Source organism: Budorcas taxicolor, chromosome 5 (assembly GCF_023091745.1).
Source record: "Budorcas taxicolor isolate Tak-1 chromosome 5, Takin1.1, whole genome shotgun sequence".
Classification (NCBI taxonomy): Eukaryota; Metazoa; Chordata; class Mammalia; order Artiodactyla; family Bovidae; genus Budorcas; species Budorcas taxicolor.
Window position 1 is genome coordinate 20,890,647 of NC_068914.1, and position 19,721 is coordinate 20,910,367.

The 19,721-nt window shown below is 38.5% G+C and overlaps 1 protein-coding gene and 1 non-coding gene across 2 annotated transcripts in view; one reads left to right on the forward strand and one right to left on the reverse strand.

The window, feature by feature from the left end:
* Window positions 1-5,877: 5,877 nt before the first annotated feature.
* On the reverse strand, window positions 5,878-5,984 carry LOC128049064 (U6 spliceosomal RNA). The gene has a single exon (XR_008199437.1). It is a non-coding gene; the product is annotated as a U6 spliceosomal RNA (small nuclear RNA).
* Window positions 5,985-8,482: 2,498 nt separating this feature from the next.
* The window catches only part of DNA2 (DNA replication helicase/nuclease 2), a 36,999-nt gene continuing 25,760 nt past the window's right edge, over window positions 8,483-19,721 (forward strand). The window contains exons 1-5 of the mRNA XM_052641016.1: window positions 8,483-8,556; window positions 10,001-10,186; window positions 10,915-11,098; window positions 12,886-13,031; window positions 17,922-18,053. Coding sequence (XP_052496976.1) covers window positions 8,483-8,556; window positions 10,001-10,186; window positions 10,915-11,098; window positions 12,886-13,031; window positions 17,922-18,053 — 722 coding nt within the window. The remainder of the gene's footprint in view (window positions 8,557-10,000; window positions 10,187-10,914; window positions 11,099-12,885; window positions 13,032-17,921; window positions 18,054-19,721) is intronic.

Genomic DNA, 19,721 nt, shown 5'->3' on the forward strand with positions numbered 1-19,721 from the left:
TATTATGCTATTCCAAGCTTTTAATTATAATCATGATTTTCAAAGACTGTAACATTCGTTTTTCTTATAATAAACAGGCTTGGTTATATTACAGCAGAATGATGAGAAGTGACATTTTAAGTTATATGAAACATAGGTTAGAAGCCAGCATTGAAGTATTATTCATAATATGTCTCTTCTCATAATTCTGCTCCACTGGATAAAAGGACAAACACTTTTTCTCTTCATTTTTGATAAATATTGTATTAAAAAAGTAGCCATGTAGACACTCATCAGTAAGTCACAAATTTTCAGGTCTTGCTCAAATGGTATTACCAGTTTCTGAGTGATTTAAGTATATTTTAAAATTTCACTGTATTTCCCAAGGTCAGTAATAATAAATATTAAGTATCTTTGCTCTCAAAACAAATTAGCATTATAGATTTGTTTTTGTTAGATGATTTGGTGTATGTTTGAAAATTTATTTAAGTGGACTGTGAAATATCCATTAATATAGATGTGAATGTTAAAGAATGTTTCCAAGGTATTATGTTATGACATATCAACTAGTTCTTCCACATAAAATAATTTTAGTGCAATATAAACTTAAGTAGAAATGTAAAACATGATCTGAATTGCTATCCTTTATAGTAAAATGGTTTAAAATGTAAGAATTCCATTTATTATGTTCAGAGTACTTTTTTATGTTTTATTGTAAGCATGACAAAAAATGAGAGGGGAACAGTTATAGTTCTGTCCTCCAAAATAGCAATTTGTAGAATTAATACAATTTTTAAGGCATTAGAAAACTAAGTTGAAGTGTTATTTCTGTTTCAATTTTTATTTTTTTTGCATAAAGATTTCTTGTCATATCTTGGTGAAATTATATGAACTGGTTTCATTTTCAAAGTCTTTATTTTACAATAAATGTTTATCTTTGTATGATTTATAAGTATACCCACAGGTGTACCTGTGTTCCTAAAACTATTTTGTATATTTCATTTTTGGTCTACACTGTAGCTAAATACTGCTATCAAATCTCAAGATAATTTAAATGTATAAAATAAGTATCTCAGTTATGTTATCAATAAAGGAGGACTGCAAATATTTTTTTAAATAAAATTTGCATTCTATATCTGTTACAGAGTACTGAGGTTATTAAGAATAAATTTTATTCATATTTCAACAATTACTCCTCTCTTTTAACTATTTACACTATTGAAGCATAAACATAAGCGGTCAGAATGGAAGAATACTTGAAATAATGATAGTATTTATATCTAATTTATTTCAGATTGATAACTCAAAGTGAATCTTGATAGATTATCTTGCATTTGAAGGTCGACTATGTCTGTTTTGATTGCCTTTGTAATTCTTTTCTTGCCTTTTGGTGGGTACAACCCTCTGGTCTATGGAATGGGACAGTGATTTTGTCTAGAGATTGATGAGTGATGTACCCTTCCTAGCTCTTAATAGTGGCCTGTGTGGAGATTGAAAGTTTAGTGGTGATATATATATATATATATATCTTCCCTGGTGGCTCAGATGGTAAAGCGTCTGCCTACAATGCGGGAGACCCGGGTTCAATCCCTGGGTCGGGAAGATCTCCTGGAGAAGGAAATGGCAACCCACTCCAGTATTCTTGCCTGGAAAATCCCATGGATGGAAGAGCCTGGTAGGCTACAATCCACGGGGTTGCAAAGAGTCCGGACACGACTGAGCAACTATCACTACACACACACACACACACACACACACACACAGACACACACACACACACACACACAGTAATGTCTTATCCCATTTTCCCCTGGTACTCAACATTCATTTATTTAGCACCCATTCATTTATTTAGCACCCATTGTATGCCAGGGATTATGTCAGCATTTTGTGGGCATACCTTGAGACGTCTCTCAGCTGTCCTTACTTACAGTCTGGTTTGGGTTCCCAAGAGCATCTGTCTCTGGGTATTACACTGGCAGGGTATGTACCACACTTTTTGGTTACTGCATGTTTACTTCTGTTCTCCTAGTTGGTTCTCTCATGGGCAGAGTCATCCCTTCATCCCTTTTAAGGAGCACAGTGTATGGCACCATAATAGTTGTTCAGTGATGTTTACTGATGAGCTAAAAGAAGGTTTGGTCCCTGTTTTTGGAGAAAATGTTCTAGTAGGAAGAAATGAGGTACTACTAGTGCAGAGAAAGAACAGTTTAGAAAATTTTTTTCCCCCCACAGATATGTCTTGCTGCCAGTTTGAGCCAGGATGAATGGCAAATAATAAAACCTATATTACATGAGTAATTCATTACCTTGCAGAATTGGGCTGATGATATCTGACATACTTATATAGCAACCATATACTTAAATACTTCCTCAGATCAATTCTTTGAATATCAGACACTGTTAGGCACTAGGAATCAATGACAAATAATGCGTCATGTATATTTCCTGAGGATTTACTGTGTTCCATTGCTTATTTTAAGCACTTCTGATGCCTTAACTCTGTTTCTGCAACAATACTGATAAGAACGGTACTATTAAATACTCCTTTTTTTACAGTTGGGATGATTGAGACCCTGGGAGCTCAAGTAACTTGTTCAGGTTCACACAGTAAGTGGTGGATCTACGATTCAGATTCAGCCAGTCTGAATCTGCAGCTTTGGCTATTAGATACGATGCTAGTAGACACACTAGCATCCTTCAACACACTAGTATCCTTCCTATTCAGGTAAAATGCTAATATGTCAAGAAATACAAATCAATTAATAGAATGATTACAGTTTTTGGAAAGTGCCTTTGTTGTTTTCCCCATTTTTGAGATCGGTAATTTATGTTCTTTTTAGTTACTGGTTTAACTGGAGTCTTATCAATCTTTTGAATTTTCTCTATTGTCTGATTTTTATTTTGTTAATTTCTGTTTCTAAGTACAAATAATTGCTGATTAAAGTAGAGTGATCTTTATAAAAATATAATCAGGCAGGGGCTTCCCTGGTAGCTCAGTGGTGAAGAGCCTGCCTGCAAGTTCAGGGGATATAGGTTCAGTCCTGGTCCAGGAGGATACCACATGCCATGGGACAGCTAAGTCACAATTAACTGAGCCTGTGCTCTGGGGCCTGTGAGCCACAACTATGAGCCCGTGAGCTGCAACTACTCAAAGTCCTTGAGCACCTTGAGCTCGTGCTTGCAACAAGAGAAACCACTGCAATGAGAAGCCCAGGTACCGCAACTAGAGAGTATCCCCCACTTGCTACAACTATAGAAAGCCTGTGTGCAGCAATGAAGATTCAGAGCCGCCGTAAATAATTAAAGATAAATCCCTTAAAACAACAACAACAACAAAAACCCATAATCAGGCAGTTTTATTCCCCTGCTGAAAACCTTCCAGGGCATCCCATTGCATTTAGAATAAAAGACAAAATCATTACCATATCTTATACAGCCCTAAGCAAATCCATCTGCCTTGTGTCTACTCCAACCCTGTTGCTGCTACTCACAGCATGTTGTGAGGAAGCTAGGCAGTCCCTGTAGAGGCTAGCCTCAACTTGCCAGCCATTTGAGTAAGGAATCCTCAAAGTTGATTGCTCAGCTTCCTGATGATGCTTCATGGACAAAGAAAAGCTTTCCTCACAAAATCCTGCCCAAAATGAAAATTCGTATGCTAAAAAAGTGGTTGTTTGGTGGTTCAGTGGTTAAGACTCCATGCTGCCAATGCAGGGGGTATGGGTTCGATCCCTGGTTGGGGAGCCAAGATCCCACATGCTACATGGCTTGGCCAAAAGGTTAAATAAATTTTAAAAATGATTTTTTTTGCATAGATTAGATAATCATAGCAGGTATTCATGGAAAACCTACAGCTAGCATCATATTTAATGGTGAAATATGAATGGTGAAATGTTTTCCCCCTGAGGTCAGTAGAAGACAAAGATATCCAGTGTCAGAACTTCGTTTAACGAGTGAACTTAAGTAAATGATGGAGAAGGAAATAGCAACCCACTCCAGTATTCTTGCCTGGAAAGTTCAAGGGACCAAGGAGCCTGGTAGGCTGTAGTCCATGGGGTGACAAAGAGTTGGACACGACTGAGCGCTTCACTTCACTTAAGTAAATGAAGTTAAAAACAAAGATCAGAGGAAGAAGTAGAACTTCCTCTATTTGTAGATGACATGATTATTTACATAGAAAGTCTTAATGAATCTACTACTATCAACTTCTCGCAATTACTAGCAAGGTCTCAGGATATAAGGCAAATTTTAAAAACTTTTTATATACTAGCAGGAAGCAATTGAAAAAAATCTCATTTAAAATAGCATAAAAATCTAAAATATTTAAATTTAATAAAATATACAAGATTTTTATATTGATAATTATAAGATGTTGCTGAGAGACATTAAAGAAAATCTATATAAATGGAGAGAGAAACCAGGTTTATGAGTTAGAGGTCTCTATATTTTATTTTATTTATTTATTTTTTATATATATATTTTTTAATTTTATTTTTTATTTTTTTATTTTTTTAATTTTAAAATCTTTAATTCTTACATGTGTTCCCAAACATGAACCCCCCTCCCACCTCCCTCCCCATAACATCTCTGTGGGTCATCCCCATGCACCAGCCCCAAGCATGCTGTATCCTGCGTCAGACATAGACTGGCGATTCAATTCTTACATGATAGTATACATGATAGAATGCCATTCTCCCAAATCATCCCATCCTCTCCCTCTCCCTCTGAGTCCAAAAGTCCGTTATACACAGCTGTGTCTTTTTTCCTGTCTTGCATACAGGGTTGTCATTGCCATCTTTCTAAATTCCATATATATGTGTTAGTATACTGTATTGATGTTTTTCTTTCTGGCTTACTTCACTCTGTATGATCGGCTCCAGTTTCATCCATCTCATCAGAACTGATTCAAATGAATTCTTTTTAATGGCTGAGTAATACTCCATTGTGTATATGTACCACAGCTTTCTTATCCATTCATCTGCGGATGGACATCTAGGTTGTTTCCATGTCCTGGCTATTATAAACAGTGCTGCGATGAACATTGGGGTACATGTGTCTCTTTCAATTCTGGTTTCCTCAGTGTGTATGCCCAGCAGTGGGATTGCTGGGTCATAAGGGAGTTCTATTTGCAATTTTTTAAGGAATCTCCACGCTGTTCTCCATAGTGGCTGTACTAGTTTGCATTCCCACCAACAGTGTAGGAGGGTTCCCTTTTCTCCACACCCTCTCCAGCATTTATTGCTTGCAGATTTTTGGATCGCAGCCATTCTGACTGGTGTGAAGTGGTACCTCATTGTGGTTATGATTTGCATTTCTCTGATAATGAGTGATGTTGAGCATCTTTTCATGTGTTTGTTAGCCATCCGTATGTCTTCTTTGGAGAAATGTCTATTTAGTTTTTTGGCCCATTTTTTGATTGGGTTGTTTATTTTTCTGGAATTGAGCTGCATAAGTTGCTTGTATATTTTTGAGATTAGTTGTTTGTCAGTTGCTTCATTTGCTATTATTTTCTCCCATTCAGAAGGCTGTCTTTTCACCTTGCTTATATTTTCCTTTGTTGTGCAGAAGCTTTTAATTTTAATTAGATCCCATTTGTTTATTTTTGCTTTTATTTCCAGAATTCTGGGAGGTGGATCATAGAGGATCCTGCTGTGATTTATGTCTGAGAGTGTTTTGCCTATGTTCTCCTCTAGGAGTTTTATAGTTTCTGGTCTTACATTTAGATCTTTAATCCATTTTGAGTTTATTTTTGTGTGTGGTGTTAGAAAGTGATCTAGTTTCATTCTTTTACAAGTGGTTGACCAGTTTTCCCAGCACCACTTGTTAAAGAGATTGTCTTTACTCCATTGTATATTCTTGCCTCCTTTGTCAAAGATAAGGTGTCCATATGTGTGTGGAAAAAATATGGAACGCTTCACGAATTTGCGTGTCATCCTTGCGCAGGGGCCATGCTAATCTTCTCTGTATCGTTCCAATTTTAGTATATGTGCTGCCAAAGCGAGCACATCTATATTTTAAATCCATTCTCAAATCGATTTTTAAGTCTAATGCAATCTCAATCATACTTCAATAGGCTTTTTGTAGAAACTCACAATTTTTATACTGTGTACAAATTTTTATACAATTCAGTTTTTATACAAACTCATTCTAAAGTTTGTATAAAAATTTAAAGGACCTAGAATGTCCAGTGGAGAAGGAAATGGCAACCCACTCCAGTATTCTTGCCTAGAAAATCCCATGGACAGAGGAGCCTGGTGGGCTGCTGTCCATACGGTCGCACAGAGTCGGACACGACTGAGCGACTTAGCATGCATGCATGCATTGAAGAAGGAAATGGCAACCCACTCCAGTGTTCTCGCCTGGAGAATCCCAGGGACGGGGGAGCCTGGTGGGCTGCTGTCTATGGGGTCACACAGAGTCGGACACGACTGAAGTGACTTAGCAATAGCAGCAGCAGAATGTACAAAGCAATCTTTAAAAGAACAAAGTACCTGTCTGTATGACTTACTCTACAGCTGTAGTATGGGGTGCAGACACAAGGATTGACAAACATCAGAAGAACAGAACAGAGCCAGAAATGGACCTGAACTTAATTTGATTTTTTTCTTCAACAAGGTGCCAGAACAATCCAGTGGATGATGAGAAGTCTTTTCAGCAGGTGCTACTGGGAAGACTGGATATACACATGGTTGGGGGGGAAACATGACTCATTCTCTACCTCATATCACATACAAAAATTAATTTGACATGGATCATAGACCTAAATGAATAAAATGGTGAATTTCAAGAAGAAAACGAAGGAGAATATCTTTACTTCCTAGGAGTTGGCAAAGATTCCTTAAGTCACAGAAAGTGAAAAGCATAGGTGAAAAATGGATAAATCAGTCTTGATATAGATTAAAACTTATGCATAGCTAAAGATCTTGTTACTGAACTGAACTTGGGTCTACTCACCTGTGTAGTAGAGCCACTGACACTGTGTTGTGGTGAAGGAAAGTGCAGCATTTATTATAAGGTGCTAATACAAGAGGAATGGATGACTCTAATATCTCAAAGTCCCTCAAAGCGTTTCAGCAAAGCATGTCTTGATAATTTTATAGGAATAATCATGAATGTGAAAGACAACTAAAAAAAAATTCATTGGAGTATAGTTGATTTACAATGTTGTGTTTCTGCTGTATAGCAAAGTAAATTAGTTTTAGATATACATATACCCACTTTTTTAGATTCTATTCTGATATAGGTCATTACAGAATATTGAGTAGAGTTCCCTGTGCTATACAATAGGTTCTTATCTATTTTTTCCAAAGTTATCTATTTTACATATAGTAGATAAAGATTATTTTTGAGTTGGGTGATACCCTTATGAAGTATTTATTTTTTACTCATTTCTGTATATTTTAAATATTCCATTGCATATTATTTTTAAAGGTAGCTTTTATAGTCTGTATATATAAAAAAGTGATTTTTAATTCAAAAATTAAAAAATAAAAGTAAAAGAAAAGTCAATCGGAGTTGAAATTGGATACAGCCTTGATAAAAAATTCTTTAAAGCCGGTTTCCTCAGGAAGGTGGCTAAGAGAGTAAGTTCCATCAAGGTAACATCTTCAGGATGGGAGGTGCTGGGTCACATTACAAGCCTGGGAGCTATCTGATAATGAGGGCCAAACTAATGACAGAAGAGAATGCCCTAGAGAATGTATGGTGGCTCTAGTGGGAAAGAACCTGCATGCCCGCGCAGTAGACTCAAGAGACAGGGGTTTGATCCCTAGGCTGGAAGATCCCCTGGAGGAGGAAAATGGCAATCCACTCCAGTATTTTTGCCTGAAAAGTTCCACGGACAAGAGGAGCCTGGTAGGCTACAGTCCACGGTGTCACAACGAGTTGGACACGACTGAACACACACACACAATGTAAGAGTGCTTGGGATTCCACTGTACAAGTGGAGGGACTGCCCACGGATAGGAGGCATTACTGAAAAAAATGGAAAAAGGTTATAAAACAGGGAACAGATAGATGGCATGATAAGGAAGTTCTCATCTGACAGCTTCCATTTTCTCAACTGTTTTCCAGGAAAAAAAAAAAAAGAGGTTTTTTTCTTTTTTTCAAAGAGTGAAAATTTCCAGATTCAAACAAGGGAAGCCTGAGTTTGGACAACAGCAAATAGTTCATTCATTCTAAGTGCCTGTGTTGGACACATGGGTCGGCGAGTCTAGAGAAAGGGCGGAACCATTTGGGATAGGCCAGATTACGAAGACTCCCAGTTTCCCAAAGCCTAAGGCAAACGAGCAAAGGCGTCTTCCGGTTCTTGATTCCGCAGGTGCGACTCTCCTCGAGCTACTCAGTTTGCGCTGGAAGAGCTGCCTGCGCATGTCTCTTCGGACCACTGCTAGTCGGCGCATGCGCACGGCACCTCGTGGGCTCCCGCTCCTTTTCCCCTCCACTGTTGCCCCCGGGTTCCCCTGATTTTACCCGGCGGCAGTTTGCGATCTCGGCGGCTAGAATGGAGCGAGTGGACGAACTGGAGCTGCTAATGGAGAAAAGTTTCTGGAAGGAGGCTGAGCCGCCGGCGGAGCTGTGAGCGGAGCGGGGGGTGGGCCTGGGAGTATAGCGGGAGATTTGAAAAGAAAAGAGGGAAGAGGCCGCATCCACGCCTCCGCCGACCCGGGCTCCGAGCGCAGAGACCTAGCTCAGGTCCCGGGGTTCCCGACGAGCTTCCGGAGCTGGGGTCCGCTTCGCATCCTCTCTCTGGGGCCAAGCCCGAGCCAGAGCTTGAATACTTTTCCTCCTCCAGGGGTTCATTCTTAACCTTCTTCCTGAATTTGAGGAGTCTCAGCCACCTTACATGTCTTCAGGAAAGGAAATTGCAACTACAAGACCCTTTTCTTGAAGTTTAGATGGAGAGTTATCCAGGGAGAAGTCTGTACTCTCAAGTCGGCTTAAATGATTGGGGAAACTTGACCCGCAAGCAGAGTGTAGAATTTCTGTCAGTAATGAGGCTAATTATTGTTGACGGATGTTTGCGCTTTGGGTTTTGATCAGCAATACCTTTTGGGAGATCCTTAAAGCGACCCAGCTGACTTTAGGAAATTCATGGCCCGTGGGTACGTGGGGTAGGTGAATGAAGCGGTTACAAAATAATTGTGAAATTTACTTTCCCATTAGAAATAAGAAATTTCTGAGTTATTCTATGAAGAATGGTTAATGTGACAGGTATTAAGCTTGCTTTCTCTCCAAAGCATGAGCTAGTTGATCCCCAATGAAATGTTATAGGATTTCCTGCATTAAATAGTAGGTTGGACTAAATGTCTAAGTACTCGCCTAATTGAAATCTTAATATAATAATGAAACTCACGGGACTTCCAACAAACTGCCCATACTACATTTTCCCATAACAGACATCATTTATGTTCAAAAGGATAGTGTCCTAGACGTTTCCTTTTACTTGTACTTTGGGAAGGCTTGCACCAGTGGTAGGAATTTGTTGTTTAATATTTTTCAATTTATGATTAGCCCTCATAATCATAGATGTCCCAAAGAACTCCTCATAGAGCTTATAGTTTGAAGAACTCATATCATGAACGTTTTAAATGGCGTTCCTTCTGGGAAGTGGGGCTTCCCTGGTGGCTCAGAGGTTAAAGCGTCTGCCTGCAATGCGGGAGACCTGGGTTCCATCCCTGGGTCGGGAAGATCCCCTGAAGAAGGAAATGGCAACCTACTGTAGTACTCTTGCCTGGAAGATCCCATGGATGGAGGAGCCTGGTAGGTTACAGTCCATAGTGTCGCAAAGAGTCCGACCCAACTGAGCGACTTCACTTCCTTTCACTTTCTGGGAAGGTTTTTTTTTTTTTTCTGTAATAGGAATTCTGCTATGCCCTTGCTCTCTTAATTTTTACCTCTTTTAGCCAGTGATCATTGTGATAAGCTTTCCAGAAGAAACCTAGAGGGTTTGTAGATAAAGGAGATTGGATGGCTTATTTCATGCTTGTGCTACAGTAGTTTTGTATGTGTTATGCTTTAGATTTCAGAAGAAGAAGGTGGAAGCTTCCTTTTCTAAGATAGTTCTGAGCCGAGGAATGGATAACCGGTACCTGGTATTAGCAGTCAATATTGTACAGAGTGAAGAAGGAAACGATGAAAAGCACCTAATCATCACTGCTTCCCAGTCGCTAGAATATAAAGAACTGTGTATCCTTAGGAATGACTGGTAATTTTTGTGTGACTTTGAGCAATGATGTGGCAGAAGCTTAAGGGTACTGTCTTAAAAACTAACTTGTGGGCTTGTGTGGATGTTGCAATAATTTAATTGTTAATAAAGAGAATAGATATGAACTCAGATTAAATCTGCAAAAATTGTGCATCTCAGGTCCCTTATTCCAAAACTTGATGTTCATTGTCATTTGAAAATCAAGTTCAAGGGGACTTATTAAATTACTACTTCCTATTTCCTAGTACTTTTTGGGATTGCAGCTTAAAAGCTCGTTTAGTTCTCACTAAGGGCAAAATTAGTCATAAGAACATCCTTAGACTCTAGATTTCGCTACTTGAGCAATATATGGTATGTGAGGGGTGAGAGGGAGATGCAGAGGTGAAAGTCTGACTTTGTCTAGGCTGCAAGTTTGATGGTTTGAACTAGATAAATATAATTTTGTTCTTAGTATATTGGGTTTGGCATCATGCCTTAGGACTTACAGAAGCTGTAGACATAAGTTTTACAGAATGAGAGAATCATTAAGAATGAGAGAATTATTATAACAACCTCATCCATACTTGGAGCTATATGTTACACTTTGAATGATTTGATAGTTTTTGCAGTAGGTGATGCAAGACCCCAAAATTTAGAAATTATTTCTTTATATAAAATATTCATTTATTTTTAAAGCCCCTTAACATGTTTAAATGTAGGAATCTAAATTTTGTGTACCTTATTTTTAGGTGCTCTGTACCAGTAGATCCAGGGGACATCATTCATTTGGAGGGAGACTGCATATCCGATACTTGGATAATAGATGAAGATTTTGGATATTTGATTCTATATCCTGACATGCTGATTTCTGGCACAAGCATAGCCAGTAGTATTCGATGCATGAGAAGAGCTGTCCTGAGTGAAACATTCAGGGTAAATAATATTAACAGCCAATGTTTCTACAGGGTCTTAAGAGTTTACAGAGCACTTTTACACTCTTATTTAATCCTCCTAACAATCTTGTGAAGTAGATGGTATTAATCAGCTGCATTTTACATTTTACAGACAAGGAACATCAGGCTCAGAGAAGTTAAGTGACTTGTCCAGAGTTACTGTAGCTAGTAAATGGCAAGGCTAGGATTCAAGGCTGGTACCCTAAGAATCCTTTGAATCTTATTTAACATTTAATAAAATAAGCAATTCTAATGATAAGATAAATAATTTAAACGATAAAATTTTTAATTTAATACATCTGGGTATTTCTAAACTTGGCTTCATGTGATTCGCAGTAAAAGTAAATATGACAGTCTCTTTTAAAGATATTATAATGGAAATTTTCAAACATACACAGAGATGGTTATTATAAACTCCCATGTACCCATTTTGTTGTTCTTAAAGATTGTATTTTGCAACTTAAAACTCTATTTTGCAAATTAAAGCTGAGGATTTAAAAAACATGTAAGTACAATATCTTTATCATACCTGATAAAATTACCAGTAATTCTTTAAGTTAATCTAATTCTCAGTTTATCTCTTAATGTCTTTTGTCAAAAATATTTTTATTCAGTTTGTTAGCATCAATATGCAGATAAGGTCTTTGTATTATATTTGGTTGATATATCTCATAGTTTCTTTTATCTGTATTCTGCTTTTCACCCACTCCCTTTCAATGCCATTATTTTTTGAAGAACTTGGGTTTTTAATTGTTAAGTTTTTTCTTTCTCTTAGGGTATTCTTCTTTATACAGTTCGTATGTATATAGAAAATTAAAAAATAGAGCTAAGCAAGAAGAGAAAAAGAAGGAAAAATACCTAAGTAGATTTTCTAATAGTCTTAGTTATCACTTATTTGTAGTTTTTTTTTTTAATTGGTTGTTTTCTTCAGCTGTTGGGGGGTGGGTTACTATTAACTTCTGTTTTAACTGCATATTATAAAGCAGACCTGAATACCTTAATCTTTTAAAACTTTATTTTGAAATAATTTTAGACTCACATAGAACTTAAAAAATTAGTATAGGGAATTCCTCTGTAAGTTAATTTTTTAAATTACTGATGGGTGTTTTGGTGGACTTAATCTTTTTTTTTTTGATATTTTCAAGGGGAAGATCCAGGCTAATAAAAGAGTTCATTGAAAAATAGTTTTTGAGTGTCAAGAGCTTGTTAAAATCTCTGCTGTAGGGAATTCCCTGGTTGTCCAATGGTTAGGACTCGGCACTTTCACTGCTGGGGCCTGGGCTCAGCCCCGGGTTGGGGAACTAAGATCCCACAGCTGGGCAGTGCCACCAAAAAAACAAAAAATCTCTGCTCTGAGTTTGTTTTGTGTTTGAGTATTTTACTCACATGAGTTTATAAGCTGTGCCTTTATTGACTATTCTATGTGGGTTTATTATAAAGTGAAAATAGAGACAAATTATGTTAAATATTAATATTTTAGAATATATTGAACTTTTTCCATATAGGTTATTTTTAATTCTTTCAAAATGGAAATACAGTGATTTGAAAAATATCTTACTCATAAAATCATTCAGGTAATTCTAAATTGAAGAAAGTGAAAGTCACCTGTAATTTCACTCACCAGAAAAGAATTGTTTAATATTTTGGCATTTGTCTCACCAGTGTGCTTTGGCTATGCTAGTTTAATAGGTTAGGTAATAAATATAGGATCGTGTCCATTGATATGTTGTGAAATAAAATGTTTATATGACTTTTTTTTTTTGATAGAGCTCTGATCCAGCCACACGCCAAATGCTGATTGGTACGCTTCTTCATGAAGTATTTCAAAAAGCAATAAGTGATAGTTTTGCCCCAGAAAAGCTACAAGAACTTGCTTCTCAAACTATTCAAGAAATAAGGCATCTGAAGGAAATGTAAGTAATTAGGAGAGGAACTCTAGATACAGTTTTGTTATATAACTTCTCCCCTGGCATCTATAAGATATTTGGCAATCTTAGACTATTAAATATGTCAGTATCATACTAGAATGCAGATTTCAGGGTTGCCATATCCTACCGCAATTCTGTGAAGAGATTCTGAAATTGCAGAACAGGAATTCTTTGGCTAAAAATATCTAAATTTTCTATTGTATGCACATTAGGCCCCATAGCTGCACTCAGAGAATGGGAACTTTTTGTTTTACTTCTAGAAACATTGTGACATCCTGAAAATTGTATGGGGTTGGGAATCAGATGACCTCCTTTCAGGTTCTAGCTTTGCCAGATTTATGACTGAACAAGTTACTGAAAGATTCTGAAAAGGGTGATAATACCTGTTTTGCAGACTTTCTGTGACAGTGGAGATAATGTATGGAAACCCACAAATGGCTAATCATTGGCATCTTATGAATGACTACCTGCAGAGGGATTGGCATATTCTGTCTTTGTTTCCTCCTTCACTTTTATTGCAGTTCATCTTTTTTTCACAGAAGTGTTTTTATTAGTGGTGATTTTGCTTTCCAGACTGGTTGACATAAACCTACTTCTCCTGGTGGTAGTTCTGTTTATTTCATTGTTTGAATAGGAAAAATATGTTCCATCATTCCATACCAATTTACTAATACATACAACCTGTTGTCTTTTTAAAGAAGATTTCTTTATATTTTGGCTGTGGTAGCATGGATCTTCGTTGCTGCACTTGGGCTTTCTCTAGTTGCAGTGAGTGGGGGCTAGTCTTCACTGCGGTTCATGGGCTTCTCATTGTGGTGGCTTTTCTCTTGTTGTGGAGCACAGGCTGTTGGCGTGCAGGCTTCACTAGTTGCAGTGCTTGGGCTCAGTTGTTGCGGCTCATGGGCTCCAGAGCTTGCTCTCAGTCGTGCACAGGCTTTGTTGCCCTGTAGCATGTGGGGTCTTCCCCGACCAGGGGTCAAACCATTGCACTGCAAGGCAGATTCTTAGCCAGTGGACCACCAGGGAAGCCCCAACCTATTGTCTTAAAAATGTTTTAAAGAGGACTTCCCTGATGGTCCAGGGGTTTAGAATTCACCTTCCGATGCAGGGGATGTGGTGGGTTCAATCAATTTTGTCCAGTAATGTTCTTTGAAGTGTTTTTTTCCCCTCTAGGACAGGATCCAATCTGAGAACATTTTTTAAGAAAATATTTATCTATTAATTTATTTGGCTGTGCCAGGTCTTAGTAGTATCATGCCGGATCTTTAGCTGTGGCATGTGGGATCTAGTTCCCTCACCAGGGAACAAACCTGGACCCCTTACATGAGGAGTCTTAGCTGCTGGACCGCTAGGGAAGTCCCCTGGTCTGGGTACATTTAAAGTTTTTATATATACTGTCAGATCGCTCTACATAGATATTGTCCTGTTTCTTTCTTTCATTTTTTCCTGTTTTATTGAGATGTCAGAAAGTGTGTGTTAGTTGCTCAGTCGGGTCTGACTCTTTGTGACCCCATGGACTGTAACCTGCCAGGCTCCTCTGTCCATGGAATTCTCCAGGCAAGAATACTAGAGTGGATTGCCATTTCTTTCTCCAGGGGATCTTTCCAGCTTCAGGGATTGAACCTGGGTCGCCTTCATTGTGGACAGATTCTTTACCATCTGAGCCACCAGGGAAGCCCATTGGGATATCATTGACATATAATATTGTATTAATTTAAGGTATGCAACATAAAGATTTAATATGTCTGTATATTTCAAATTTCATTTTGCATTTCTGTAGGCAATACATTGGTCCTTGTTTCCCCCACATCCTCACCTATATCATCCACTGGAAGGTGCCAGATTTTAAGCAGCCATTTTCAAACAAATAGCTTTTGCCTTGTGTGGGGTGATTGTGTTTCTGTAGGTCATTTGGGGCACTTTGCGGGCACTTTAGTATTAGCAGTTGCTCCCTGGTTTGATATATTTCAGTTTTGCCTTCAACCTGAAGTTGGTTTTGTGCTTAGGCCAAGCTATCTTGGCAGAGCTAGGGTTGCTACTTCTGTCTTTCCTGCTGAACTGGCTCTCCTAGAGGACTATGATAGGGCTCTGCTCTGTTAGTTCTGGTAAGCCAGAGTTAGCAGAAACCTAGGAAATAGGGAGCTTATTAAATTTGATAGTAGAAATGTTGCAGAGTTATATGGTAAACTTGCAGTGTTCTGGAGTCTCAGAATTTGATGAATGTGTTATTATGGTGCTATCTTTAGACGGTGAGAAAATGGTAAGGTTTGTCGTTTGAAAGGAATTTGCAGAGTATTGGTGGCTATGCTAGTACCCAGGTGAACTCAGGGCTGCAGGGAGAAAATAATGCTAATAAATTATTAAAACACAGTGTGAAAGTGAAAGTCGCTCAGTTGTGTCTGACTCTTTGGGACCCCATGAACTGTATAGTCCATGGAATTCTTCAGGCCAGAATACTGGAGTGGGTAGCCTTTCCCTTCTCCAGAGGATCTTCCCAACCCAGGGATCGAACTAGGTCTCCTGCATTGCGGGAAAGGGAACCCCAAGAATACTGGAGTGGGTAACCTATCCCTTCTCCAGCAGATCTTCCTAACCCAGGAATTGAACCGGAGTCTCCTGCATTGCAGGCAGATTCTCTACCAACTGAGCTATGAGGGAAGTCACGAAACACAGTGTAGAGGGACCATAAGGGTTAAGAACTTAAATTCCCAAGCTGGAGCTGTGTGTCCTTTGGAAGTAACTTCTGAGCTTCAGTTTCTTCAGTTCTAAAAAGGGATGACGATAGTAGTATCTCATAGAGAGCTAAGGAGGGTTGAAGGGGTTCATGTAAAGCACCTAGAATAGTGCCTGGCCTAGAGTCAGCACTATATGAGTATTCACTGTTATCATTTTCATATCTTGTTGAATTCTTGTCCTATGCCAAGTACCTTACATAGCCTGTTTTACTTGATCCTCAAACTAATTTGTGTGGTAGTTATCATCTCACCTTATGGATGAAGAAACCGAGGCTTGGTTAACAATGAATGGCTCAGGGCTTCCCTGGTGGCTCATTGGTAAAGAATCCACTTGCCAGCAGAAGAGACACAGGTTTTTGATCCCTGGTCTGGGCAGACATGCTGCAGTGCAACTAAGCCTGTGTACCACAGCTATTGAGCTTGCACTCTAGAGTCTGGGATGCACAATTACTGAGCCCATGTGCCGCAGCTTACTGAAGCCTGTGCGCCCTAGAGCCCGTGCTCTGCAACATGAGAAGCCACCACAAAGAGAAGCCTGCACACTGCAGCTAGATAGTAGCCCCTGCTTGCCGCAACTAGAGAAAAGCTTGCACAGCAGCAAAGATTCAGCACAGCCAAAAATAAATAAATAAAATTATTTTTTAAAAAGAGAGAAACAATGACTGGCTCAAAGTTATGCATCTAGTAAAGATGTGTAAATAAAGAGTTAGGATTCAAACCTAAATGTGATCTGACACAGACACATGTGTACTGTTGATATTCTGGAGTAGTTATTAAGATTGTGATGCTTAAATATACAGATGGAGCTGGGAGAACCATCCAGGGAAGGTGATAGCAATTCTCAGAACTTTGTGGTCTCAGGACCCTGTTAACACTAAAATACTATTGAGGACCCTAAGAGCTTTGGTTTACAAGTGTTATATCTATAGATAATTACTGTATTAGAAATGAAAGCTGAGGCAGTTTTAAAATATTTATTGATTAATTCTAAAATAATAACAGCCCATTCCACATTAACATAAATAAGTTTAATGAAAAATAACAATTTTTGAAAAAAATTTAATGAGACAAGTGGCATTGTTTTACGTTTTGGCAAATGTTTTGATTTTATAACTTAATACTAGACACCTGGTTTCTTAGATCTGTTTCTGCATTCTCTATATTGCTATATCGTGTGTGTGTATGTGGACTCGGAAATCTCCACTGTGTACTCAGGAGAGAACAAGAGCAAAAAGGCAAATAATGTTGTAGAATTATTATGACACAGTTTTGACCTTGCAGGCACCCTGAAAAACTGAGACTAGATTCTGTTAGTCTTTCCTGGTTTTTGACCCAGGAAGTTGATAGTCCTTTGATTTAGTAAGGCTGATGTTCCATTTCTGTTTCTATGGCCTTTTTTCCTCTTTTACATTTCTACTTTCCATTGCTGGGCTTCAGGACCAACAGTTGTGGTTTATTTTTTTACCCTTGAAGTGTAACTGGGACCTATTAGACCTGAGATGGTAGGAGTTGGAGCCAATATAAAATTTGATGTCATGTCACTGTTACTTGGATTTTTTTTGTGTGTATGTGGTAAAATATACATAGCATTAAAAAAAAATCATAATCTTTTATTTTTTACTTTTGGCCACGTGTCATGCATGATCTTAGTTCCCCTGCAGTAGAAGCCCAGAGTCTTTACCACTGGACCACCAGGGAAATCCCCAAAATCACAGTCTTAACCACTTTTAAGGGTAGAGTTCAGTGTCATTAGTACATTGACGTTGTGTAAACGTTACCATCATCTACTTCCAGAACTTTTTAGTCTTTCCAAACTGAAACCTTATATCCATTGAACAACCTCTCACTTCCCCCAGTTGCTGGCAGTCACCATCCTTTCTGTCTCTGTGAATTTGACTAGTGCAGGTACCTCGTGTTAAGTGGTCATGCAGTACTTTCTGTTATTGGCTTATTCAGTATAATGGCAAGCTTCATATATGTTGTAACATGTATCAGAATTTCCTTCCTTTGCAAGGCTAAATAACATTCCATTGTGTCACATTTAATTAATTTTTTCAGTCGTTGATGGGTGCTTGGGTTGCTTATGAACGTTTTTGTCCTTGTTTACTTTTTTCATATTTAATATTTCTTATTTTGATAGGTACCGCCTAAAATTGAATCAAGATGAAATAAAACAAGAGGTAGAGGAGTATCTTCCTTCATTTTCTAAATGGGCTGGAGATTTCATGCATAAACATACTTCAACTGACTTCCCTCAGATGCAGCTCTCTCTGTAAGAAACCCATTTTTGTGTATATGGTGTTTATACGTTTAGTCCAGGATTTTATTCAAGATGTTGAATTAAAGCTTTTTAGAGGTCAAGTTGAACTTACCAGATGGCACAGTAGTAAAGAATCTGCCTGCCAATGCAGGAGACGCAAGAGATGTGGGTTTGATCCCTGAGTTGGGAAAATCCCCTGGAGTAGGAAATGGCAACCCACTCCAGTATTCTTGCCTGGAAAATTCCATGGGCCGAGGAGCCTGGTGGGCTATAGCCCATGGGGTTGCAGTCATACACCACTGAGCGACTGAGCACACACACAGAGATCAAGTCCTGAAAACTAGCCTTTTTGTTTGCTTGCTTTATATATTACAGTCCTGAGTATCTTTCTCGGACCCCAAAAAATAACCTAATGAATAGAAATTCTATTTTCACTTTAATAAAATTTATAATTTTTGGATGTAGGTATGGTTTTTTTTAATAAAATTTTCAGTTTGTAAATATTTGGGGGTGTTTCTTAATATCACATATATTTCTCTGTGTTACTTTAATGTATGGACTGTTTCATGTTGATTGCCGTGGATTTGTACTTTATGTTTAAATACTGTCTTTAGCCATTCAGTACTGTTTGGCTTTTGGTTGGTTTCTTTTACTTCTTTTCCCGCTTAAAGTAGCATTGGTATAAATTTGTAGGTAGTCCTTTTTTCCTCCCACTGTTTGCCCATTTGGCAAATATTTATTCCATGCCTAACGTGTGCCAAATAGTGATCTAGGCACTGGGATCGTAGTAGTGGAAAAAAAAAAAAAGCTACTGACTTCATGGTGCTTCTGTACTGCTGAACCAGCAGTGAACAGCAAGGTGCCAGATCATGATAAGTGTAATGTAGAATAATGGGGAGGGTAAGAAAAAGGAGTTGAAGGGATGTATTTCCATAGAATAATCATGAAAGGCCTCTAATTAGGTAATGTTGAGCAGGAACCTGAAGGAAATGAAGGAGGGAGCCATGCAGCTATTTCTGTGAAGAGCACTCCAGGCAAAAGCCCTGTGGCTAACGCACCCCTGCCAGTGTGGCCGGAACGGAGTGAGGTGGGAGCGGACGAGCAGTCCTAGTAGGACCAGCAGCTGTCCTAGGGCCTCTGCAGCCTTGCAGGACATCGGCTGCCATGCTCATTCCACGGCCAGATATGATCTGGCTACCACGGGGAGCCACTGCAGGGTTTGCACAGAGGGTTTTGATACCATTTCTTTCTTTTTTTAAAAAATAGGCACTGTTTTATTTTTCTTTAAATAGTCATAACTTCCTTTTACATCAGGATTCTTCATCTTTTCTCAATATTCTGGATATTTTATATCGTGACATTTTGTGATCTGAACTCGTTTTAAGATTTTTGAGTCAGAAATCTTGGGAACAGTGAGTTCTTTGGACCACTGTGTTTTCTCAAGTTCTCTGTGGTTCAAAGGACAGACTGAGCCTGGTTGTGAATCCCAGTTTTGCCACAGTTTTGCTGTGTAACTTTAGGGAAGTTCCTTTACCTCGCTTTGCTAGTTTCTGTATTGATCTGATTTACTTTTGAAAGGATCAATCTGGTTGCTCTTTTAAGACTATGTTGTAGGAGAAGGGCAGAGGTTGTGAGACCACTTTGGAGGTTCTTGAAGGAATCCAAAATGGAGATGGTGGT